The 27524-nt window shown below is 42.1% G+C and overlaps 1 protein-coding gene across 2 annotated transcripts; it reads right to left on the reverse strand.

Moving 5' to 3' along the window:
* Window positions 1-366: 366 nt before the first annotated feature.
* Window positions 367-27067, reverse strand: ttc21b (tetratricopeptide repeat domain 21B). 2 transcript variants are annotated; one of them, XM_079665094.1, is made up of 30 exons: window positions 26895-27024; window positions 25717-25797; window positions 14881-15010; window positions 14666-14776; window positions 14413-14579; window positions 14176-14298; window positions 13666-13823; window positions 13034-13118; window positions 12793-12891; window positions 12478-12670; window positions 12295-12392; window positions 11833-12033; window positions 11309-11438; window positions 10909-11066; window positions 9836-10060; window positions 7219-7457; window positions 6234-6306; window positions 4088-4198; window positions 3868-4006; window positions 3224-3330; window positions 2862-3050; window positions 2565-2675; window positions 2391-2472; window positions 2156-2306; window positions 1911-2072; window positions 1640-1835; window positions 1104-1328; window positions 813-933; window positions 645-712; window positions 367-565 (listed from the first exon to the last, which is right to left on the reverse strand). In XM_079665094.1, exons 3-30 carry the CDS (start codon window positions 14912-14914, stop codon window positions 488-490), a joined length of 3834 nt encoding a protein of 1277 aa, XP_079521220.1. In that variant the 5' UTR covers window positions 14915-15010; window positions 25717-25797; window positions 26895-27024; the 3' UTR covers window positions 367-487. The 2 variants fall into 2 exon arrangements, with proteins under 2 accessions (XP_079521220.1, XP_079521219.1); XM_079665093.1 differs by lacking the exon at window positions 25717-25797 and having other exon boundaries at window positions 26895-27067.
* Between the last annotated feature and the right edge of the window lie 457 nt (window positions 27068-27524).

Consider the following 27524-nt stretch of genomic DNA (forward strand, 5'->3'; position numbering starts at 1 on the left):
AACTTTTTGGTGAAGGCATTGTAAGGAAAGAAAGAACAATGCTTTAATTAAATAACATTTACATTGCAATGGGCTTTAGCCAGTTTTCAGACAAATACAGACAACCAACATTTTCTAATTTGACAGCTGAAGCCAAACCATAAAAAGGATTAAATCAAAATAACTCATTTTATTACAGAAACATTTGCTCCATGGTTCACACACACACACACACACACACACACACACACACACACACACACACACACACACACACACACACACACACACACACACACACACACACACACACACACACACACACACACACACACACACACACACACACACACACACACACACACACACACACACACACACACACACACACACACACACACACACACACACACACACACACACACACACACACACACACACACACACACACACACACACACACACACACACACACACACACACACACACACACACACACACACACACACTAAGGTCTCAGGGCCATTCGAGCTTTGTCCAAGATATCTTTTCTCATTCTCGGATAATTTGGATGAGCAGCCAGAACCTGTGGACAGAAGCAAAGATCATTAGCGGTGTAAATACAGATCTTATCTGTCAAACTGTAAACACCTACTTGGTCTCACCTTATGACACACATCTATGGCATCAACATTCCTCTTTGCCTTCAGGTAGTTGAAAGCAAGCTTGTATCCTGAAATTAAAATGACATGACATACATTTTAGAAATATAGGTTCTGAAATTGCTTTGGTCCTTTTAAATATAGCTGGATTTGTGATTTTGGTGCACAAACCAATAGTTGGGTTAGTCCTATTTCCATATTTCCAAGCCAGTTCATAGTTGAGAGCTGCATCACGGAACGACTGCTCTTTTTCCATGATGTAGCCAAGATATTCATAGGCTTTACAGCATGACTGTGGAAAAAAAACCTTTAAATTGTGATCACAAAGAAATTAACATAAAATACAGCCTCTGCGTTACAAAGTCCGGCAATTCTCCAAACTAAGGGGTAGAGGTTCTGTGTGAATTGGACAGATTTTTAAACCACATAATAAGCAGGCAGTGACAAGACTTTCAAACAGACCTTGTTATGGTTAAGGCATCTCTTTAGAAGGTCCCCGGCCATGTCATACTTTGACGAATGGATGTAGATGTCTGCCAAGAGCAGCCAGCTCTTCTCAAACTCATCGGCGTCAACAATGCTCCAGTTCATCTTAGCTATGCGTTTGAGCTGGTTCCTGGCTCTTGGGGTTTGCTTCAGCATCATATAAGCTGTCGCCATGGCCAACAGTGCTGGCACGTGGTCTTTCTGAATTGAACCAGAGAATCCTGGTGAGACAGGATGAACCGGACAACAAATCCCCCCACACTGCCTTCTTTCCATTCGTTTACACTGAAACCATAGTGACTCCGCTTGAGTACAGTTAAATGTTATTATAACATTTAAATAAAAACATAAACCATATGTATGACATTACAATTCAGCCTGATCCGTGTGCAGTTAACAACCAAACCTCTGACTGACATTGAGAGGGAATTTAAATTAATGCACAACTTCTAGTGTGCATATATTTACACAGGGGAGTGATGGAACTCGTGCACAGTCTGGCGTTTACTTACCTCATTGTTTGCAATCTCTGTGAAAACATTGAGGGCTTTCTCTATATTGGCCTTCTGTTTAGTGGCCAACAAGCAGTAGTTATCCAGGATGTGGAGCTGTGTTTGTCCTCCTGGAGTCTGAGGCTTTAACTCCTTCAGCAGCTTCTCGGCTGTTCTCACAGAAAGCTGCTCCGACTCCTGCTTCTCTGTGGAGTTCCTGGTAAGAGACAAAAGCGAGATGTTCGATGAGATTGTTTATTTAGGTATATAGTATGCTCTTGCTGCCACTTACCCAATGTCACCATCTAAGTTCTCAAATACTTCTCCTCCCATGGTGTCATTGTCAGGGTTTAGGTAGATTTCAATCATATTATAAACAGCATTTTGACCCCAATCGTTGTCTTTGCGTGCTTTGTTGAAGTGCCACAGGGCCTCATTAGGTTCTCCTGTAAACCTGAGGAGCAAGCACAAGTTAAGTCAGTGATGTTAAAACTGATTTTGTCAAATATGTCAAGAAAACGCTCCCCCAAAACGTACCAAAGACAGAGTCCTTTGCAGTAGTTGAACCCGGGGTCAAACTTAGTTCTGGAAGAGTGTTTTTCTGCCATATCAAGAAATCTGGGAACTTCTTCCAACTTCCCGGCCCTCCTCAACAATTCAATGAGACGCGACAGTGTTGGGTAGTTGTCTGAAAACAGGTGTGACTTATTATTCTTCTCTCAAATCATCCATTCACCACCATTTGTTTTTGGGAAATGTGTCTCTAATGTACCTGGTTTTCGCTCCAGAAGTTGTTGAAAGTGGAAAACTGCCTGTTCATATTCCTGCTTCCTAAACATAATGTCAGCCATCATCTAAGAAAAGAACATGTAAGAAAAAAGTTCTAAGAATTTGTCAGAAAAAAAGGTGATGATCAAAACTGTGACGAAAGACAGAGAGAACAAACCAGAGTTGCATCTTCATTCAACTGGTCATTCTTCAAAATGATGCTGCATTGATCGTGGCACGAGTCAACATCATCTAGAGTAAGGTACACCCGTGCCAGCTCCAGCATCAACTAGGAACAGGGAGAGCATTCATCTGACAACATCCTCTGTAGGTTAGATACCTTTCCCATAGATTAAGCTATCAACCATGATCAGAAAATGTCACAAACACAAGCACCAGATTCTAAAAGACGCCAGTGCTTGTAAACCGCAGCTGCAGTGAGTACACAGGACGTTTTTGATTCGGCTGCACTGACCTTGTGATCAGTCTCACAATACACAAGAGCTTCTTTGTAGAATTTGACCGCTCTCTCATAGCCCCTCTGACTTGTGTAGTGTTTAGCGATCTCAGCACAGATCTCGGCGGCAAGCTGCTTCTGCATGGGGACGGCGTCAGGTTGCTCCAACTGCACCCGCTTCAGCACCTTGGCCTGCACATCTCTGGCCTTTACACAGCAAAAAGACAACCTTGTTTATCTCGAAACAACTATAACAACATCAACCGTATCATGTTACCGTACCAATACGTTTTGATTGGAAATACTCTAGAAAATAGTTCATTCAAAATGTGAAAAGATGACAAAATCTCAAAAAAAGCCACAAAGCTGAAACCACTTACTTTTTGCAGGGAGAGCAAAGCTTCCTCAGTCTTGTCCACCTTGTTTTGGACCTTTGCCAACAGGACCAGATAACGGCAATTATCTGAGAGTGCCTGCAGTTCATTCACTGGGTAGATACGGGGAAGAAATGTAAAAAGGCAACACGATATTTTAACAACTGAAAACAGTAAAATTGGTTTTGTTGGACATATTTGCTTATATTTTCTTTTCATCGTTGCATCAGGTTGTTCATATTTGTATGATCACCTAGGAGAACGTCAGGACACACTGTTTTAGGCCTACGATAGCTATGTGACAACGATTAACGTGATGATTCAGCCTCTATGGAGATAGACATATGACAAGCATGAACATTTCTGACGTGGGTCTTAGCTAATCTAAAGCAAACATTGTATACTGCTTTGAACCAGTATTCCTGCATCTTGTGACTGTGAAACACTCTCTTGTATATAAGCATGTGAAGGACACTATTCTGGGAACTAGTTGTACCAAATGCTCTGTGTGTGATGACTAATTTCATTCTTGCAAGGATAATAAATGCATGATGTTGAAGCTCAAGCCGGTGACGAGTGAGAGTTTTCTAACAGTTTGTGTTTGACGTCAGGAGTTTGCTGTGTGTGAAATGCTCTGACGTCTGAAGTACCTGACTCATGGACCAGCGCTTCCAGCAGGACGGTCTCACAGCGCTGATACTGCTTCATCTTCATCAGCAGCTCGGCCAGGTCGTAGCGCAGGAAGTTCTGCTGCTCCGTCTTCAGGGCTGCTTCGTAGTAATTTATGGCCTGTGTAACAGCAGCCTTGTGTTAACACTTCTCTCTGTGAGTGGATCGTGTTTATTTTTTACATGTGTATATCAGACATACCTTGACGTAGTTATGAGTCTTGACCAGGGCTTTTCCAATCTTGCTGGCTAGAGCACCGTCTTTTGGGTTTTTCTTCAGAGCTTGCTCATAAACCTCGATGGCTTTCTCGGGCTGAGGACAAACAAATCCCACGGTGAGAGGAGTCACAATCGCAGTTTTTGGTTAATATATTTCAGTATTTACAAAATTGTTGTGAACATGGAGTAAACACCTTAAGGCTAGGAATAAGAGCTGATGGTAACATTGGATAAAGATTTCGGATGTTTGGGTTGGGGAGATCTATTTCAGTCTTGAATGACGTCATTGTGTCTGTCATCACAACCAGAGTATGTGTCAACAGACCTAAGAAGGTTGTCTGGCCTGCCATAAAACTCAGGCAGGTGACTTAAAACTCTTCGATTCACTAGAATGCAGGCACAATGTGTCCCTTTCCATTGTAAACCATCATTGAGCAACGATGTAACAGTGCTTTTGTAAAGGGATGTGAAAACTAAATAAGAATTCCTATATCAACTAAACGGTAAACTACTGCCTTGTCTCATTCAAACGGTGTAGGAATGAGACAATGGCTTTGTTTAAATATTTCTCAAGTATTGCCAAATAACAATTAATTCTATTTCTTCATTTATAAAGCTTATAGTAAATCAAATACTGCCGAACAATCTACTGAAGTTCCCTTTGAGTTAAGTGCTTTTCTGCTAAGCTTCTGTTTATAGGTGTTTTACTGCTAATGATCCCTTGTGAAATGCCATGCAGTGAGTCATACTTGACTCTCATCAAGTCAGTTTGAACAATTGACCCCCTCTTCACGGTCATTACTTCTTCTCTCATGTTCGAGAAATCAACATCAAAACTAATGCATGATTTTCTATGTTTACACTAACAACTCATCAAGATAACTGTACTTCAACACTGCCAAGAGAGACAGTAGATGTGTTTATGTAATGTCTTGTGAGGATGACAACGGCTTACATTGCACTCCTTTTCATAAATGCTTACACTGATTTTCAAAGAACAACATTTAGCGATTAAAAAAAGCTTCATGACCTAAACTCTTAGTTTGATAGCTCACTCACATTGTTGAGCATTATCTGTATGTTTTCAAAATTAACATATAATTTGCTGTTATACATGTAATATATTTGTATTTACACACACACACACACACACACACACACACACACACACACACACACACACACACACACACACACACACACACACACACACACACACACACACACACACACACACACACACACACACACACACACACACACACACACACACACACACACACACACACACACACACACACACACACACACACACACACACACACACGTCAGTGGAGAGGGATCAGTCCTCTACAGAGGTGGGAAGTAGTGGAGTACAAATACTTCTACCAGAGTATTTTTAAACACGAGTATCTGTACTTCTACTTGAGTAAAGGATGTGTGTATTTTTTGCCATCTCTGCTCCTCTGTTGCTCTACCCGAGCTTTTCTGCCTTTCCTCCCAATTAACTGTTGGGTTTCTTTGCAAGTTTTTACTTTTCCGATGTGAGGGTCCAAGCACAGAGGGTTTCATATTCTGTATAAACTGTAAAGCACCCTGAGACAAATGTAAAACTTGTGATTTTGGGCTATATGAATACACTTTGATTGGAAAGCATCCTCATAATTATTCCGTTTCATCATGCCGCTTTCGGCTACAGGACATGGTTTGAAAAAGGAATAGCTGGTGTTGCTTCAAAAAAGTAATCTTCTAAAAACCTCAATACAGCTCCAACAAATCACAGCAGAGGGGAAAATATCAAAACATTTCAATTTCCTAACAGGAATGTAGAAGTATAATGGAAATCAAAACAGTTGTGATTACATTGCAAAGAGGCTACACATTTCTAAAATACTTCTATTAATAAATTATCTCTCAATGAAGGACAGCTTTTCATTACACCTTCGACTTTTGGGAAGATGTATGAAATGCTTGACCAAAATGAAATTGGGATTAGAGAACACACCGCAGGAATATGATTACTTGAAGCAACGTCAAAGCCCTTTGAAGTTTGCCAATATCCACACAAATACGTTTTTAAAGAATACAAATATCTCATAGGACACAGAGGAATCACATCTCCCACTTACTTCTTGAATGTTCATGTAGGCATCACCTAGCAAAAGGTACGTGTGAGGGCTGGGCAGCTTCTCCGCTATTTCTCTGGAGGAAAGACAGAGATATCACATCACATATGGTGTACGTCATTATCTAGTAAACAGTATGTATCTGCTGCTTAGGTTCAGTCTCGCTTTACTACATCTCAGCTGTTGATTCATGAAGCATCAGAGAACAGCAGCAGACTGGAGGCAACTTTATACATGTTATCTTTACTGGATGAATGGCTTCAGTTACATTTTTAATTGATTTATGTTTGTGGTCTTCTCAAAGCCTAGACCAGGGGTGTCGAATACTCTTGCCCGGGGGCCAAATGCGGCCCGTGGTCCATTTTGAACTGGCCCTCAGCTAATTCTAAAAGTATAATGGAATATGGCCCACAAAAGAAACTTGTGCTTGTCTTATATTGTACTTCTGAAATATATACAGTATGTAAACATATATTACACAGTATTCATGTGTTAATAAGCCCACTTTTCAGATAAATTCAGTCAATTAAAGTTGAGAACTTTGTCTAACAAATCTGTATTTGCATAAATAGCTTGAAATACACCCTTCATATTCCCCCTTATCATAAGCAATCTGATGCTTCTATTTTAGGAGGAAGGAGCTGCAAAATAAATTAATAAAACTCTATGGAAAAGGCTTTGGTTTTTTTCTTAAAGCATATTCAAGTATCAAGAATAATTGACCAACATTTGATTGATATTGCTAACTTAAAAGGAGATATACCTCAGTTTTTCTCTATGTGGCCCTCAGTGAAAACAGTTTGGACACCCCTGCCCTAGACTATACAGTATACAGAGCTAGATGAAGAAACTATGGCTGAATTTCTTAGTGTCGTGTATTCAATCAAGTTTCAGCCACTACGGCTCAGAAAAACGTTTCCAATGCATTAAGTTTCAGATGGAGTACAGTCTCATATGTTCAGCCACTATCTGACATCAAGAGGCTCACCTGTAACAGCTTGCATACAGACGTTTCTCCTTTCTGTGGTTCAGATATATGTCTGCCATTTTCTCCTTGGCTTGGATGTAGTAGGGCTGCTCGGGGGTGATGTTTCTGAGCATACTCAGTGCCAGCTCAGTGTCCCCTCGCAGCAGGGCCAGGTCCGCATTGGCAATCGTCACACGTAGCTCCTCCGGGGTTCCAGAGAAATCGTTGATGGCATCCTGCATCACCTTAGCTGCTTCATGCTGTAAAATCAAAAGGTGTGGACAGTATTTTTTTCTTAAAGGTCTCCTATTATACTGTTTTTCATCCATATATTATAGGTCTCAGATATATACAATACATTTCTCTGAAGTGTTTGGCTCGAAATACCAAACAGATCATTGTAGCATCCCATAATCCCCTCTGTTTCAGCCCTGTTTCAAAAGTGCTGATTCTGTGTCTGTTACTTTAGATGAAAATAAGGTGCCACTCAAAGGTGCTCTAGGAGAAGATTCAGGTGATAAGGTGGGCGGGGGTTACCTTGGTTGGTGATTGGCTGATGGTTACACAAGCCAAAACATTGTTATGACATCACAAAGTGGCCAAAATCTGATCAGCTCATTTTCAGACAGGTTTTTATATAAATGGATCAGGACAAAAAGAGAGAGAATCTTTTTTCCTGAAACTTTCAGAATCTCTTTACACAGAGGGGACACATGTTTATGTATAAAAGACATGAAAAAGTGGATTTAGCACAATAGGTGACATTTACAGTGGGGCAAAAAGTATTTAGTCAGCTACCAATTGTGCAAGTTCTCCCACTTAAAAAGATGAGAGAGGTCTGTAATTTTCATCCTAGGTATACCTCAACTATGAGAGACAAAATGAGAAAAAAAAAATCCAGAAAATCACATTGTCTGATTTTTAAAGAATTTATTTGTAAATTATGGTGGAAAATTAGTATTTGGCCAATAACAAAAGTTTATCTCAATACTTTGTTATATACCCTTTGTTGGCAATGACAGAGGTCAAACGTTTTCTGTAAGTCTTCACAAGGTTTTTACACACTGTTGCTGGTATTTTGGTCCATTCCTCCATGCAGATCTCCTCTAGAGCAGTGATGTTTTGGGGCTGTCGCTGGGCAACATGGACTTTCAACTCCTTCCAAATATTTTCTATGGGGTTGAGATCTGGAGACTGGCTAGGCTACTCCAGGACCTTGAAATGCTTCTTACGAAGGCACTCCTTCGTTGCCTGGGCGGTGTGTTTGGGATCATCGTCATGCTGAAAGACCCAGCCACGTTTCATCTTCAATGCCCTTGCTGATGGAAGGAGGTTGTCACTCAAAATCTCACGATACATGGCCCCATTCATTCTTTCCTTTACACGGATCAGTCGTCCTAGTCCCTTTGCAGAAAAGCAGCCCCAAAGCATGATGTTTCCACCCCCATGTTTCACAGTAGGTATGGTGTTCTTTGGATACAACTCAGCATTCTTTCTCCTCCAAACACGTCTAGTTGAGTTTTTACCAAAAAGTTCTATTTTGGTTTCATCTGACCATATGACATTCTCCCAATCCTCTTCTGGATCATCTAAATGCTCTCTAGCAAACTTCAGACGGGCCTGGACATGTACTGGCTTAAGCAGGGGGACACGTCTGGCACTGCAGGATTTGAGTCCCTGGCGGCGTAGTGTGTTACTGATGGTAGCCTTTGTTACTTTGGTCCCAGCTCTCTGCAGGTCAATGACTAGGTCCCCCCGTGTGGTTCTGGGATTTTCGCTCACCGTTCTTGTGATCATTTTGACCCCACGGGGTGAGATCTTGCGTGGATCCCCAGATCGAGGGAGATTATCAGTGGTCTTGTATGTCTTCCATTTTCTAATAATTGCTCCCACAGTTGATTTCTTCACACCAAGCTGCTTACCTATTGCAGATGCAGTCTTCCCAGCCTGGTGCAGGTCTACAATTTTGTTTCTGGTGTCCTTTGACAGCTCTTTGGTCTTGGCCATAGTGGAGTTTGGAGTGTGACTGTTTGAGGTTGTAGACAGGTGTCTTTTATACTGATAACGAGTTCAAACAGGTGCCATTAATACAGTTAACAAGTGGAGGACAGAGGAGGTTCTTAAAGAAGAAGTTACAGGTCTGTGAGAGCCAGAAATCTTGTTTGTTTGTAGGTGACCAAATACTTATTTTCCACCATCATTTGCAAATAAATTCTTTAAAAATCAGACAATGTGATTTTCAGGATTTTTTTTCTTCTCATTTTGTCTCTCATAGTTGAGGTATACCTAGGATGAAAATTACAGGCCTCTCTCATCTTTTTAAGTGGGAGAACTTGCACAATTGGTGGCTGACTAAATACTTTTTTTGCCCCACTGTAAGAAATCTTTAAGAATGCTTACAACAGAGTATGCTGCGTAGTAAGGGGCCCTCTAGGGTCTAATGTTGAAAAAAAGGGTCAGAATTTGTTACAACCTTTTCTAATCTTTGCTCTTGGATTAACATCAGATTAGTTATCGGACGGCCCAGTTTGCAAACATTTGTATGCACAGATTCACGCGTTTTATTTGCTCCACCATGTATCCCCAGAGGGACTCAGTAGCGTCACAACAACCTTAAAGAATACATCAAAAATGTTACCTGTTCTCCGTTGAGCCACAGGGCCTCTGCTAACTCCAAGAAGACAGAGAGACAGTCAGCAGGACTGAGCTCAATCTTCTTGTTCTTGGACTTGGACGAGGATCCTGTTCTGCGGACACCTGGAAGTAACATGGCCATCTGCAGCGTCTGAATAGCTTCTGTCAGCTCGCCCATTTTCTTCTTAGCCTGAGCCCTGATCAGATGGTACAACGGATGTTCGCGAATCTGAAATGGACAAGAAGTCACAACACATTCGGAAATGCAATCTTCTCAGTTAATCAATATCAGATTGTGTAATACATCTGTGGTTGAGATCCTGATTGTAGCAGGAAATAAAATTCACCACAGAAGACATTTTGTTCATCCAAAGCCAGCTTAACTGCCACAGAGATGATTAACATTGCTTCTGTATTAACATGTGTGTCGCTAAACTGTTGGAATTTAACAATACACACTAAATTGATGGAAGTCTTCTTCATTTCACATACATCATTGTATTCATGCCTAACTGAGGATAAGCTGACATGTTTCTAAATGTTACAAACAAAGGCACATAACTTCATTATATTTGCACCTTCCCCAATCGTTAAATAGGCCTGAACGCACACTGCAGTCAATCATAGTATTTAGTTTAGTTTAGTTTATTTATAGTGTCGTGGACAGTCCCCATTGATGAACTGTCACAAAAACAGTAAATGGAGCAGCTTTAGCTGACATGGCTAATTTCCAGCTGTTTTCCCCGGCCAGATGGTAATAGACACCCTAAAAATTACAATATATCAACAGCATTAGTTTAAAAAAAATATATAAAATAAAAAGGAGGAAGACAAGTAGATACCGATGTGAGGATAAAAGAGAACAATAAACGACACACGTTACTACATACAGTACATGTCACATATAGCACATCACAATCACATAACAGAAACGAGGGGCAACATCCATGATCACAACATGTAACACAACATGTAACTCTCACGCCATACTCAACACAGACTAGTGTGTGGAGGTGTAGTTCTCAGTGAACCATGTTTTTAAGTGAGCTGTGATATTCATGTTTATGGGGATCTTACCTCAAAGTTATGGCTGAGGCAGAGCTCAAGAGACTGGGAACACAGAGAGAAGTTGCCCTGCAGTAGATGAATCTGTGCCATTAGCAGATGAGCATCTGCATGAGAAGGACACTGCTCCAGACAATGTTCCAGACTGCTCTGAGCAGCGCCAATGTCACCTGAATAACCACAAAAGCAATACATTTTATTATTGATAATGATATTAATACATTTTATTTATCAAGCGGTTTATCAAGCTGCTTTACAGAGGTAAGAAAAAATAAGATAAGATAAAAAGTCTCATTAAAATCGAGCAGTAAATCCACATATGTCACAAGGACATGTCATCAATCACACAATGGAGGTTAGAATACCATATGCAGAAAATAAATCAAAAATATATTCAAAATGCTGTGCTTACCAGACTGATATCTGACTTTGGCAAGCAGGAAGACCCCTTGAGGGAGCCCTGGCACAATCTTGACCACAGTATCCAATAATGTGGCGCAGTGCTGGAGCTGAGGAGCAGGAGGCTGGCCCTGGGCTGGAGGCTGAAGCAAGGCAGTAAAAGATGTATTTAATGCAGAGATTCACACTAGAACAGGATGCATCACTTCATCATTCTATGACAAGAGCTAAATAGGGCCATTGTAAGTTTAAGAAAAATCTTTGGGGGGAGAATGTACAAAAAACTTGACAAGCAACCACAACACTTGCAAAATTGGACCAACCTCATCACATCACAGACCTCTCAGAAAAGTATGATAATATTATCTCAGGGAGGATTTTTTTAGAACACAAATCTAGCCTTGTAATCGTAGAAATGAATCTTAGTTAATTAGTTAGTTAGTTAGTTAATCTTATTGCAGTGCCCAAATGTCGAAACCAGAATGTATATGACATTTTAATGACAAATCTTGTCATTGATGAGTGTCACAGTCCTACCTTGGGAGGACACAGTGCAAGATACTCTTTAACAATCTCTAACAGGAAGTCAGGATTCAGCTTCTCAAAGTACTCCACTCCCAGAGGGAGACCCTGTAGGGTGGAGAAGTGTGTGTCCACGGCATCATTCAACAGATTGGTAACCTCCTCCTGGGGCCGGCGTTTTTTCACTGCGAGAACAGCCCGTAGGTAAAGTAGCTCCTGAGGGGGAAAACAAAACATACAATTCAATTGTTAGATACAAGAAAAAGAAAAGTAGCAGAGAGGCAAACTTAACAAGGCATTATGTACAAGATGGATCAAATAGATAAGTAAAACTCTCCCAGGTAGAATAACTAACAGGAAGAAACAGGTTTAAAGCCCTATCAATTATATAAAAACATGATAAGCCACTGTCTTTCAAGATACTGTTACTTAAATTAAAGACATTTTGTGTAGTCAGCATTCATAAAAACACGTCACCCCTGATTTTCCAATTGATTGTTGAATCTCTGTTAGAAATTCCAACTGTTGTTCTGCGTCGTCAATGTGGCCTTCTATCAGCTGGCAGCGGATTATACCTGCGTAGCAAAAATAATGTTAAATATCCAGACATAACAGCATGAGTGTTGAGCAGACAACAGGTTAAACACTGTAACAAGTTACCAGTCAAAGCAGAAACACTCGTCTCATCCAAAGTCATGGCAGTCTTGTACCACTTCATAGCCTCCTTGATTTTGCCCTGAAGCACCATCTGGTAGCCCAGCTCTGTGGCTAAATCTGAGTCTCCTGATGCCACAGAGAAGGCCCGTTCCACCATCCTGAACGTCTGCTCAATCACTTTCTCATTTCGTCCACACTGTGACAAAAAGAAGAAAGATAACTGTAAATGCTAAATACAAATAGAACAACCCTTTATAATTAATAATGTGCAGACTGTAGCATAAAGACAATTGGAAATAATAATATAAATTGTCTTACAACACGGGTGAAGGCAAGAGACATCCTGTAGAAAAGCTCTGGGTTGTGTGGTTCCAGAATCTCCAAGCTGCTGATGAGGTTTGAAAGCTGCTTTACCGTCTGCCAAGGGGGATACAAAAACAGTTCATTGATCAAAACTGTGCCACAGCTCCACTGTTAATTCCAGTATTTCAAATATTATTTATATTTCCTGCTGATTTGCACCCCAACCAGATCAAAGTATGACCGTGTGAAACATTACCTCAGAAATATCGCCATCTCTACATAAAGAATGTAGAGCTAGCATCCGCAGCGCCTCCAGGTTATTTGTATCCTTCTGTAAAAGCCTGAAATATGACACATAGTGAATGAAGTACACTTCCGTTCCTACACTTCTCAAGTTTGGATTTATTTGATTAAAAGTAATGGAATATATGATACAGCTGCGGTAGTGTGTTGAGCTCCCAGATGAATAGAATTCAAACTAAAAGTAACTGTGAAGCCGGCAAAGCATTAATGCATGCATCCTCTCAACATCCCAGTGAGGGCAACACTTTGTGACACTTAAGTGATCACTCTTCTTTCTTTTCAACAAACCTGCAGCAGCAAATGCTTGGAATTGTGTTGTACTTTTGCACTTTGGCTCAATTGGCCAAGGTCCAGAGGGGCGAGCACAAACAATAGCTTAATCAGTAGCATGCACTGGTCTGAGGCATCACGCTTGTGTTTCATTTGCACTTGAATGCTGAGCCATTTGTAAAGGCAGACTGTGTTTTCTCCTTCGTCCCTGGCAGTGATTTTTGACGTTTTTGCACTTCATGATATAGGCTTGTTCTAAGAAAGAGCTGACCTGTGTTTAATCTGGGAGAAACCTTGTAAATGCTCATCGTTTACCTGTGTGCTGCATCTATGGTTTGCTCCCAGTCTTGAAGGCAGAGCAACAGCTTCATCTTCTTGATGAGGGCAGGCGAGAACCCAGGGAAACTAACAATCACCTGGTTAACCATCTCCAAAGCCCCGGAGTAGTTCTGTCGATATTCATAGTACTGTGCCTGGGAAAGAAAACAAATTCACAAAGGGATGTTTTGTCCACTCACTCAGGCTAGTAGAGAGTAGGACTTTTACTTTAGTATGCCCTAATTGAAGAAATATTAAAAAAGTTACAGAAGAATAATTCAAAAAATAAACTGTCCAAAAGAACCTAAATATAGTTATGGTGTATGATAGCTGAACTCAACTGTATACATCATCAGAGTAGTGGCAAGGGACACATAATAATAAACAATTCGATCATAAATACATTTAAAAAACAAACAAATAGACAGGAAATATGATAGCATTGTCACATATTCAGCTGTGAATGACGATGACTTTTTCAATATGGATATGTAGTTCCCGTCTCACCTTTCCCATCAGGGCAAAAACATCAGCTTTTTCTTTCAGTCCCTCATCAAAGTACTTTCCAGCTTTTCGGGAGTAGGCGTCTTTACCAGATGTCACATCTATCCAGGCTTTTAGGATTATCCCCTGAAAAACAAACATTTCACAAGAGTATTAGGGGAGAAGCCAAAATGCCCTACTTGTCGTAAAAACACTAACACATTGCATAACATTTGAGTTATAATGATGCAAACATCTCACCTCTCTAGAGCCACTGGAGAGTTTGATCATTCTCTCTGTGTACTCCCTTGCTTTATCATGTCGTCCTAATAGCCAGAGAAACATCCCGGCATAGTACAAGCTTTTGGGAGATGCACTTTTACGATCATCTTTGACCTTAGCATCAAGTTCTTGAATAACCTCTTTGTCTGTGAACACATGATAGATTTTTAGAATAATAGCAACATGTGTAGCCAGCATCTGACAATAATAAAAGAAGACTATTTGGGCTTACCTGGATTTGTCTTTTTTTTCTCAGCAAAGACAAGGGCCATTAATGTGCAGAGAGACACATCTCGACTGTCTCTGATTGTGTCCAACTCTATTGAGGCTTCTTGAATTTGATCTAAAATAAAATGTCATAGTAAAGAATGATAGATAGCAAAATAAACACTTGTCCAGCCAGAAAAAGACCAAGCTTTTTTTTTTACTAAACATTTACAAGCTTACCTTGCATGAGGTTGCCATAAGCGTGGAAGAACATGTAGATAGGATCATTGCTGAATTTCCTCTGCGCAGCTGCTGCAGCGTTTACAGCGTGATTGAAATATTTTTCATAGCAATAGCATCTGATCAAAGCCTGCAGAAATAAAGAAAGAAGACCCTGCGTTATAGGACTTTTAAGTGGAGATAGCTTGAAGCAAAACAAACCTACTGCATGCATCCAATGCCAGGGCTCAACGCTAACATCAGCTTTTGGTTGCCAAAACTGAAAATACGGTTGCCATTTTTAGTCACCTTATATTTTAAATAATTAAGATACTATACAGTTATACATCAACTTAATAATGAAAATGTGACACAAAAGAATGTTCAAATGCTTAACAATAAGTAATTAACACAATTATTTGAAACTTAACTGGTAGTAAAATTGTCCACCCTCAATTGCTGGTATACAAAAGACCAGTAGTGCAGCAGATCCCTCGCAAATGAATTGAGCAAGTCACTAGTTTATTGGTCATCCGTTGTCTCCCTTTCAAATTTGGGTTTTCTTGACCTTTGGGCTGATCCCCACCATAGATCCATTGGCCCTTCAGCATTGAAGTCTTGATTGTGGTTCTGTCATTGGCCAGACCAATACATTTATAATGTTAAATAAATGAAAACCATTCACAGTTAAAAGGTACAGATGTAGCACTTCATTTCAGACTCCAGCTTACAGCTTCCTGCCTAATACCAGTATAGAGGAATGTTAAGCCCTCCCACTATTTTCCAAGAGGGCGTTGCCAGATTTTCAATTTCAGGTTTTAACCAGGAGATGGCGCTTCATTCACAAATACAGAAAGACAAGTTTCATGGACTTTCAGTTGTGTTTTGAAGAGCATTTGAACACATCAATATTTTAGATACTATACTAAAGTTGATCTAATCTTGTAATTCAATAATATATAGTCTTTATATATTAAATAATCAGAATAATGTAAATGTTTACATTACACTTCTTTATTTGTTATGCTCATACTTTTACCTTTACAATCGTTTGTTTTAATATGCAGTATATTTGTTTTATATTTTTGTGTTTGCTTCCTCCTGCTCCCTTTCGGACACATACTGTATGATTTATTATTATTATTAATATGAAGATATTATTAAGATAAGATAAGATGTCTTTAATGATTGAACATTTTAGTTTAGAATGTGCTGTCCCACGGTAATTCAGAAAGCTCACAGGTCAAATTCCGACCATTATTTAAAACAATAGGTGCTTTCACACCGTCTACAGTTTGATTTGTATAGAGGGAGCTCTGTGGCTGAATGGCCAGCGATTAGGTGTGGCGCATTTATCATAGGTGATCAGAGCTAACTGCCTGCCGTCAGATTTCATTTAAAAAACAGATCTGATTTTAAGACTATTTCTGCGCTCATAAAGAATGATACGAATAAGAATAATGCGTATTGAACTAGTTGCATTAATTAGTGAGTTTATTTAACACTAGAACTGCCAATCGGGTCAATTTGTGTGATGTGTGTTGTGTGTGTGCAATGTAACTTTTTTTCAATAAAATATTAAAGTCTCCCAGTCCGTGACTTTTCCCGAAAGTGTGTTATGTAGCACCCTATGTTGTTAAAAATTGCATTCTAATATCGGTATTTGACGGTTTTAGGTAGGCCTTTACAAAAACCTCTGGCGGTTCTAGTGTTAAGGTAATTAGGTACAGTAGAAGCCCTTTTTTATCAGTAACGAATTTAGCAGTTGAACATAAAAGTCAACTAACTGAGGGTCACTTGCAATGACAGTGTTGTGTCTACTGTAAGCTTGTCACTCAGAGTAACCTACAGTTAATTTAGCTGCTGGAGAAGAAAGATCAGGGGGGAGGGGGGGAGAGAGCTGTGGTTGATGGGCCATTAGTTGTGTAAATACACAGCTGAGAGCTGCCGCCTCATTCAGACTGTTTAAAAAACTGTAACAACGGACTATTTTTCAAGATCAAGATCCCTCCGCTATGCTTTGGGATCCTGATCTGCCGACGAGGCTCCATTAAAATATAAATATTTTTAGTGAATTTAGGCACGTTAATAACGTTTTAAGGAAGTTGAATACAGTATATTCATATTTGTCAGTGATTTCATGTCATTTCATGTAGATCTGCAATAAAAATATTTTTGGGGTATAGGGGGGTCTGGGACCCCGGGTAATCTGCGGGCGTGAGCTGTTTTGTGCCATCATGACACGCATGGTGTTCTTTTTTTATATATTATAATGAAGTGCGAGCTGTGTGCTCGAGTCCTCCTGCCTGACGGCTCTGCTCATGGATGTATAATAAGGCTCTGCTGCTCCGAGATGATGGTCTAGCTTCAGCAGCTACATTACCTACGAGTGCGTTCGTTAATATTAACTGCGCGTCCGGAATCACTGTGGCACAGACTGGACCGCTGGTGAACAGCTGTTAGAACGGGCCGTTCAGGTGTTCAGAGCAGAGCTCCCTGTCGGGGCGGCAGAGCGTGATGTGAACTGAAAAGTTTTTCTGTTCCAATATTATTTAAGGAATCGTTGAGCTAGGTAGCTAGCTAGCATATATTGTCACTATCTGCTAACGTTAGCTTTAGCCTTCTATTTCGAATAGTTTTTTTCATAGGCTATAAACAGAGGTGGTATAAGTATATATATATATATATATATATATATATATATATATATATATATATATATATATATATATATATATATATATATATATATATTGTACTTGAGTAAAAGTAGAAGCACTCAGATCTTGTACTAGAATAAAAGTAGAAGTACTCAGATCTTGTACTTGAGTAAAAGTAGAAGCACTCAGGTCTTGTACTTGAGTAAAAGTAGAAGCACACAGATCTTGTAGAGTAAAAGTAGAAGTACTCAGATCTTGTTCTTGAGTAAAAGTAGAAGTATTCAGATCTTGTACTTGAGTAAAAGTAATAGTCCCAGAGTGTAGGAATACTCTGTTACAGTAAAAGTCCTGCATTCAAAATGTTCCTCAATTGAAAGTAGAAAAGTTTTCTCATCAAAATATAGTGAAAGTAGCGACAGTAAAAGTAGTCATTGTGCAGATTGGTCCATTTCAGAATAATATATATGATATGTTTTATAATGATTGATCATGAAAGTGTTCTCAAAGCTGGTAAAGGTGCAGCTAGTTTGAATGACTTTGTATACTGCAGGGTAGCTTGTGGATTTACTCCAGGTGGAACTAAAGTCTGATTTAACACTTGATTATATTTCACATCATTCATCCACATCTGTAAAGTAACTAAAGGTATGAAATACATGTAGGGGAGTAGAAGTACACCATGTACCTCTGAACTGTAGTGGAGTAGAAGAACAAAGTAGCAAAACATTGAAATACTTAAATAAAGTACAAGTATCTCAAAATTGTGCCCAAGTATAGTACTTGTTGAGTTTATGAACTTAGTTACTTTACACCATGTGGCTATAAAGATAGAAAGACTAAGCCTTGCACAGAGGCATGAAAATACATTTTCAAAATGCTCAACAGTGCTGCCAAAATGATAAACTGACTGCTACACAATTAAAATAAATGCTTTTATATATTTCTATTAGATGTGACTCTTTGGCGTTTCTGTTATTATTAACACTGCTGCTTTAGTTGTTCTGACTGCTGAAATCCTCTGTTATTCCTCATTTTAAAGCCGATATTCCGTGGGGTGGGGGAGCCGGGGGCTCGGATCCTTGTCACCTTTTTCATACAGATGAGTTTGCATCCCAAAGCCTCAGTCACCTTAATTCATGTAATAAAAACATCTCAGGTCAGTAACACTCAAAGCTAAATGTGCAATACCATGTTCAGCTATGTTACTATTTATAATGTTACTGTTGTTACATTAAAAGATGTACATATTGGAATGATTTCTTAACTTACAGTAGGCTATTTTTTATAATGTGTGTTGGAAGGATTTATTAAATTACTATGAATATTGTCATTGTTGAACGCTTTTAGAGAAGGATGAACTATAAGCCTGAATTACATAACATTTTATACCTAAAAACATAAAAGCCACAATAAATAAATCACAATTATTGTAGTTATTTTTACCTCCCGTATTGCTTTCAACCCACCAGCTTTTATGGTGTTGTTACGTCACTAACTGTAAGCTTGTCACATACAGTCTATGGTCACTCAGAGTAACCTACAGTTAATTTAGCTGTTGGAGAAGAAAGATCAGGAGGGGAGGGGTGAGAGAGCTGCCGTTTCATTCACACTGTTTAAAAAACGGTAACAACGGACTATTTTTCTTAGCGGATGCATGTCAATTTAAATCAATACAACAATTTTTTTAAATCAATAAAAACATTTTCTAAATCCATAAAAGCATTTAAATTAATATTGGGAGTCATGTCGTTATTTTGTTGAGAATGTGGCCATGTAATAAGCGGGATAATTTGAAGCGACTTGTTCCTTATGGGGAAAAACACCCGTCATGCAGACCAAGATCCCTCCGCTGCGCATTGGGATCCTGATCTGCCGACGAGGCTCCATTAAAATATAAATAATTTTAGTGAATTACTGAGTTTAGGCACGTTAATAACGTTTTAATGAAGTTGAATACAGTATATTCATATGTGTCAGTGATTTCATGTCAATTCGGCGAACATAAACATAAATGATCGTGGTGAAGATGATGATTAAATTAGGATTAAAAATCGAGAGCCGGGCTGCATTTCCTCCCGTTCGTTTTTTTCCGACTAAACAACATTATTTTTTAAAATAACAACATGGTGATGTTTTGTAAATGATTACATGTCTCTTATTTAGCACAGAGTAAGATATCCGTGACATATGGATCTTAACAAAGTTCCGCTGTACATCCAGCGTACTGTATCTGACTTTATTTCACATGAGCTCCAGTGCGGAACCCCACTGCACCCCCTGGTGGATCAATGATCCATTGCAGCTGGCTTCATTATAATTACATTTATCTATCAAGTGGGTGGTCTCAAGTCAAGCTGGAGGTTTTCCCTTGAGCGAGGGCAGATCACGTACCGATCACGTACCGATCACGGCCCTCGCGTTTCAAACTGTCTGAAATGAATCGCTACATCTGTAGGGTATGTAAGTTTGAGAAACCGGCTCGAGATACACTTTTTGTCATATTCCATTGAATGCTCTTAACATCCCGATAGCAATGAATATCTTAAGTGCTTTGACAAAAAATCCATAAAAAAATGTCATCTGTGGAAGCCGTACTATAAAAAGCACGAGCAATCATTTTAGCCGGCCCGGCTAAAATAACTGGATGGCCTACCTGCCTGTCAGCCTTCCATCTGTGCACAAACATATCTCGTGCCCTTATTGGTCATGTGCGCGTTCGTGTGTGTTGGAGGAGGGGCTCTATAAGGAAGTGGCAGATTTTCTCCGGTGTAGGCGGTCGGATAATCCAAAAATCAGCTCCTAACGTCTAAACCTATCGTCTATTCCTTGACCTCTCAGTGAAACGTCATGGGGTTAAGCGATAGTGGATAGGAACATTCAAAAGGATTTAGGAGAAGAGACTGTATATCACCATTCAAACATCTTTTAAAAGTTTAACAAATCCCACACAGCTCAGTAGACTGTGAAATGTTGACTTAATTTGATCATTTCAGTAGAAACTCCAGACTCAACGTAAGAGTTTGAGCCTCTTCGGGAGGTGGTAACATTTAAACATACACTTAATTCTTTACTTTGTCCGTTATTATATGTAGAAGATATTGCTTTTTTCTCAACAACTTCAAAATAAAAGCATCTAAATAGATTTGTGTTCTACACACCAAAGTACGTTATTTGAACACCCCTCTCGATCGATTTACAAAAACAAAAATAGTATGGCCAGCCCTATACACCAACGCAGTTTTTAAAGATATTGTGGTGACTCCAGTTAACCATAATTCACTTTTGGGTCACAATTCCTACACGGACCTTGTTTAGTGTAACACCGGAGAGATAGGTTGCCAAGCTAGAGCTAGAAACGCACTCTAACTTGACTCTCATTACTGAGTGCATGTCTGATATCACTATTGCTTGATGGAAAATAAAGAGTGGAAATCCATCTTAAATACTCCGCCTCCGACTCCTTCTTACCGGCACTACACTGGTGACCCTGCATTTTTCGAGATAGTTTCCGAAAAAAAAATGTGAACATGGCTGAACGAGATGTTTTCGTTAAGCTGCCAGAGTTTTGGGAGCATCCCGCGGAGGCATGGTTTGCACATGTGGAGACTCACTTCGCTTGCAAGCATCTCCACGACGAAGAGCTGAGATATTACCACGTGGTGGCTTCGCTGGGGGTTTCTACTTCAGCCAGCTTAGTGGGTTTCATCGCAGCACTCCCACGCCTCGGCAAATACGAGGCTATCAAGGCTCTTCTCCTGAAGACATTTGGTTTATTGACGAGAGAAAGAGCCCGCCAAATTATGGCCATTCAGGGCCTCGGAGATGGCAAGCCATCTCAGTTGATGGAGAAGATGCTAAGCCTGCTAGGAGGGGAAGATACCCAGATTTTGTTCATGGAGATGTTTCTTCAACACTTACCTCCCCGGGTCCAGACGGCGTTGGCCAACATCACGGAGCCCCGTGCGCTGGCCGGAGAAGTGGACCGTTTCTTCCTGGCTACACGACAGTCTGGAGCGGAGGCGTCGGCTGTGGCGCACAGCGGCCCTTCTGCGGGCAAGAAAGCATGGCGGAGGCCAGACACAGCGGCGCCGAGTCGGCGAAGGGATACCGGTGAGTGCTTCTACCATGCACGTTTCGGGACCATGGCAAAGAGGTGCATCGCTCCATGCAGCTACAAGCCTCCGGGAAACGGGGGTGCCGACGGTCAGTAGTGGCTCTGAGTGTCGGCGGCACAGGCAGGCTCCTTTTCGTCAAAGACAGTGTTTCAGGGAACCTGTTTCTGTGCGACACGGGTGCGCAGCGGAGTGTGGTTCCCGCTTCGAGAGAAGACATCACTCGAGGCAGGCACGGCCCACGGCTAACAATGGCTATCGGCGGGCCCATTAGCACGTACGGATTACGGCTTATGTGTTTGTGCATCTGTGGACAGCGTTTCAGCTGGGAGGTTGTAACACCGGACATTTCTTTTCCTCTTCTTTGGGCGGATTTTTTGTGTGCTCATGGGCTGTTGGTGGACATTAAAAATAAACGTTTAGTGGATGCCTTAACGTTTTCTTCTCTCGTGTGCACACTCGGCAGCGCAGCGTACGACGGGCTGTCGGGCTCGCTGTCGGGGGAGGAAATTTTTCTCAGACTTTTGGCCGAGTTTCCTGATCTTTCGCAGCCCACTTTCTCCACGCTCACCACCAAACATGGCGTGGAGTCTCCAGTCTACACCAGGGCCCGACGGTTGAACCCTTCTAAGCTAGCCGTAGCGAGGGCGGAATTCGCAACCATGGAACGCCTGGGCATCGTCCGCCGCTCCAACAGCCCTTGGGCCTCTCCTCTGCATGTCGTGCCCAAGCCGAACTGCGGTTTCCGCCCGTGCGGGGATTACCGCCGACTCAACGATGCCACTACACCTGACCGCTACCCGGTGCCGCACATACAGGACTTTTCAGCGCATCTGGCCGGCACGAAGGTTTTCTCCAAGGTGGACCTGGTGCGTGGATACCACCAGGTGCCCATGCACCCCCTGGACATTTCCAAAACGGCAGTATTAAAGCCTTTTGGACTCTTTGAGTTCCTGCGGATGCCTTTTGGGCTCAAGAATGCCGCCCAGACGTTCCAGCGCCTGATGGATTCGGTGCTGCGGGACCTGCCGTTCGTGTTCGTGTACCTGGACGACATCCTCGTCGCCAGCGTTTCAGTGGAGGAGCACTTGTCTCACCTCCGGGCCCTGTTCACGCGGCTCAGCGAACATGGATTGATCATCAATCCTGCAAAGTGCCAGTTCGGGGTGTCTGACATTAACCTGCCGGCGAAGGTGGCGGCTGTTGCGGCTTTTCCTCGCCCGCTTACAGCCCGGTCGCTGCGTGAGTTCCTGGGGATGGTGACTTTCTACCACCGTTTCATCCCCCGGGCCGCCCACATCATGCGGCCATTGTATGAGGCTCTGAAAGGCAAGACCCCCGTTCAGGCGATCGACTGGACAGCAGAGGCGGAAGTCGCTTTCACTGAAGTTAAAACCATGCTGGCTCAAGCGGCTTTGCTGGCACACCCTTCATCCACGGCTCCCATCTCCATCACTACGGATACTTCGGACTACTCAGCCGGCGCGGTGCACGAACAGTGGCTGGACGGAGCTTGGCAATCGCTCGCCTTTTTCAGCAGGCAGCTGACGCCGAGGGAACGCAACTACAGCGCTTTTGACCGGGAGCTCCTGGGTCTTTATTTGGCTGTGCGGCACTTCCGTTTTCTGTTGGAAGGCCGTGAGTTCACTGCGTTTGTAGACCACAAACCGCTCACCTTTGACATGTCAAAGGTGGCGGAGCCTTGGTCGGCACGTCAGCTGCGGCAGCTCTCCTACATTACGGAGTTTACCACAGACATTGAACACGTGGCTGGCAAGTCGAACTTGGTTGGCTCCGATTGCCTCTCAAGGGTCGTCATCGGAGCCTTCCAGCTGGGCCTGGATTATGCTCGTATGGCGGCGGACCAGGTCACCGACTCCGGCGTCCAGAGTCTGAAGACGGAGAGCGCTGGGCTGCGCCTGGAGGACGTGGTGTTCGGCGACCCGGGCATCACCCTTCTGTGCGACGTCTCTACGGGCCTGTCACGACCGGTCTTCCCAGCCAACTGGAGGCGTCCTGTTTTCGAGGCGGTGCACGGCTTGTCTCACCCTGGCGTTAAACCTTCGGTGCGCTTGGTGGCCGCGAAGTTTGTCTGACGTGGGCTGAAAAAGGATGTAAGAGCTTGGGCCGGGGGGTGCGTGGCTTGCCAACGCGCTAAGGTGCACCGCCACACGAAGGCCCCTTTGGAGCGGTTCCTAGTGCCAGAGAGGAGATTTGATCGTGTTAACATCGACTTGGTAGGTCCGTTGCCCTCCTCTCAGGGTTTTTCCTACCTCCTCACCATGGTGGATAGGACGACCCGTTGGCCGGAGGCGGTTCCTCTTGTGTCGGCTTCAGCCGCTGACGTGGCTAGGGCTTTTATAGCGACGTGGATGTGTCGTTTTGGCACCCCGTCAGACATTTCCACAGAAAGGGGCTCACAGTTCACTTCAGGACTCTGGGGCTCGGTTGCAGACAGTTTGGGGGTCAAACTGCACAGGACTACCGCTTACCACCCCCAGGCTAACGGCCTCTGCGAGCGCTTCCATCGCTCTATGAAGGCGGCGCTCAAGGCCGGCCTTACGGACGGTAACTGGGTCGACAAGCTGCCCTGGGTGATGTTGGGCCTGAGGACCGTGCCTAAGGAGGATCTGCAGTGCTCCACGGCGGAGATGGTTTACGGTCAACCCCTGAGAGTCCCAGGGGAATTCCTACCCAAGGCAGCAGTTCCTTCGTCTCCTACGGCTCAACGGGTTTTCCTGCAAGATGTGGCGGAGGCTTTCGTTCCGGTTCCGACTTCTCAGCACTGCGCGCAGGGGTCTCAGGTGCTACGCTCGGCTGGGCACGTTTTCATCTGCCACGACGCGCACAGGGGCCCCCTACAGCCCCCTTACGATGGGCCTTTCCGGGTTTTGGAGCAGGGGGACAAGCACCTGGTGGTCGACATGGGTGGCAAGGCGGAGACCGTCTCGGTGGACCGGGTGAAGGCTGCTCATTTGGACTTTGAGCAGCCGGTAGTGCTGGAACATCCACCACAACGGGGTCGACCCCCGTCTTCGATTCCCGCTACAGGTTCGAGTCCTGTGGTCCCGGTTCCCACTTTTCCGGGAACCGCACGTTCAGGAGTTGTTTTGCCTGCCCCCATACTCAGGAGTAGAGGGGGTCGGCGTGTTGTTCCTCCCCGCCGCACGGACTTTGTTTATCTGTGAATTCTGGGGGGGCTTGTGTGGTGACTCTAGTTAACCATAATTCACTTTTGGGTCACAGTTCCTACACGGACCTTGTTTAGTGTAACACCGGAGATATAGGTTGCCAAGCTAGAGCTAGCAACGCACTCTAACTTGACTCATCACTGAGTACATGTCTGATATCACTATTGCTTGATGGAAAATAAAGAGTGGAAATCCATCTTAAATACTCCGCCTCCGACTCCTTCTTACCGGCACTACAATATACATTTTTCTACACAGAATCATTTACCAAATTACACCATATCCAATAATTTTACGAGTCAGAAAATGCTATCTGAATTCAGAATGGTTGCCAATGGCAACCTAGCAACCGTTGTTACCGTTTAACTGGTGACGCGGGGGAACTCGTGACGTTCTATAACGGTAGGAATGAATGAATGAACTTTATTACAGACTCAGGTTCCAGATAAAAGACAAGACATTACATAGATAAAATACAAGGAATTACATATAATAAATTACATACACAGCATAACAGGAATGTGTCAGGGGCGTGTACTTTGAGGAGCCATTGTCGAATAGCCAGGAAATACACATTTCGATCGCTTCTTCTGTTGTTTACATTTATCTTTTGGTATATTTGGCTCCATAGGAACACTTTGATGCACATTCAGTACCAGTGTGTGTGAGGTTGTGGTTGCGTTGCCGATATCCGGAGGCGTACAGCGAGGACTACAACATGACAATGAGGTGACTGGGGATGTCTGTTCAAAACATTGCAAACGTGAATAAATAATTTCAAATATTTGTCTCCGACTTTCATTTGTACATCGTTTTTAATGTGATGTTTAGTAGCTTTGATAGCTGTCCATACCTTCAGACAGCCTAAAAGTAAGACACAAGTCGTTTACTCACAGCCCGAATGCAGCATCGAGATCCGTGGCAAGCTGTGATCCTCTCCGATTAAGTTGTGACAGGTCTTCTGTAGCTATTCTCCTGCGAGCAAGGTTTTTATTAAATACCTCCATCCCTCTCATCACAACAAGACTCTACACTGTGCAGAAAAAAAAAAACATAAATGAAAATAACCTTGCTGGATAGCTTAGAGTGAAACAAACAAACTATCTTCCATGGCCGGTTTATATAGCCTAGAAAATCTAGGATATAAATAAATATAAATATATATAGCATTTATAGCCTATATATAAAATAACAATTTCATTATATGGATTCAACTTGTGCCCCACTTGCTCGCTGGAGAATAGCTATGTCCTGTCACAACTTAATCGGAGAGGATCACAGCTTGCCACGGATCTCGATGCTGCATTCGGGCTGTGAGTAAGCAACTTGTGTCTTACTTTTAGGCTGTCTGAAGGTATGGACAGCTATCAAAGCTACTAAACATCACATTAACAACGATGTACAAATGAAAGTCGGAGACAAATATATATTTGAAATGATTTATTCACGATTGCAATTTTTTGCAGACATCCCCAGTCACCTCATTGTCATGTTGTAGTCCTCGCTGTACGCGTCCGGATATCGGCATCGCAACCACAACCTCACACACACTGGTACTGAATGTGCATCAAAGTGTTCCTATGAAGCCAAATATACAAAAAGATAAATGTAAACAACAGAAGAAGCGATCGAAATGTGTATTTCCTGGCTATTCGACAATGGCTCCTCAAAGTACACGCCCCTGACACATTCCTGTTATGCTGTGTATGTAATTTATTATATGTAATGCCTTGTATTTGATCTATGTAATGTCTTGTCTTTTATCTGGACCCTGAGTCTTTAATAAAGTTTTCATTCATTCCTACCGTTATAGAACGTCACCAGTTAAACGGTAACACCGTTACTGTCGAGCCCTGCTGTTTTCAAAACAGAACACAGTTGAACAGTATGCCGTTATTAGCTTCACAATCTCGTCACATAAGTTACTTTTAAACGTTTTGAAAGCACGGGCGATAAGTCGTCTACCGTTTAGGTCTAACAAGGTTACTTTCTGTATACATTTACAGCAATCCGAACTGATTTAGCGTTAGCATTTTTTCTCTGTCCTTGGGTTTCTGTAATATGTCGCTTACCAACGTTGTCTCTTCATCCTCCATCTCGGCTGCTTAGTGCTTTAACAGTAGCTGACGTGAAGTAACGGCCAGTTTAACCCGTCTGCATTGACGTTTCAAGCATCAAAACAGTATTATTGATGTTTCCGTTGTGTTTTCGCCATCTTGCACCCACTCCTTTAGCGTTGCCCGGTAACTTAGTAACAGCTGGGATTCATAGAGTATTTATTCTCCTAGATTTATCTTTCAGGCACCACTTCCTCACCGGCCGCTTGTATGCCCCGCATCTTTTAGTACTTTTGCCACATCCAAACGCAAACTATAGTACATTTTCTTTTAACTATATCAATAAAAGCGTACTTGAATTTATTTTGGATGAAATTTGATTAACAGTGTTGGTTTCTAAGCCTGGTAGTAAGCCTGAGAGACTAAATCCAGGAAATACAAACACGCAATGCTTCCACTTGAGTCAAGCTAATGTTTCCTTTCAAGCTGCAGGTGGCGCTGTCATCCTATTAATACTTATAATAATAATGATAACAATAATAATAATTATTATAATAATAATGAAATTAATAAATACATACATGGCAACAAAAACTCTCAGGCATTTGAAGCAACAAGCTGAAAAGGTATCTATATCGTGTCAAG

Source organism: Notothenia rossii (genome assembly GCF_949606895.1).
Source record: "Notothenia rossii genome assembly, chromosome: 2".
NCBI lineage: Eukaryota > Metazoa > Chordata > Actinopteri > Perciformes > Nototheniidae > Notothenia > Notothenia rossii.

Excerpts from the sequence above, each read along its gene's own strand:
- ttc21b (XM_079665093.1), bottom strand. The coding sequence starts at position 26,918 with ATGGAGGATGAAGAGACAACGTTG. Across the intron at positions 12,892-13,033 it reads GAGATGGCGATATTTCTGAG|ACGGTAAAGCAGCTTTCAAA; the intron begins GTAATGTTTCAC and ends CCCCCTTGGCAG. Across the intron at positions 4,199-6,233 it reads CCTACATGAACATTCAAGAA|CCCGAGAAAGCCATCGAGGT; the intron begins GTAAGTGGGAGA and ends GTTTGTCCTCAG.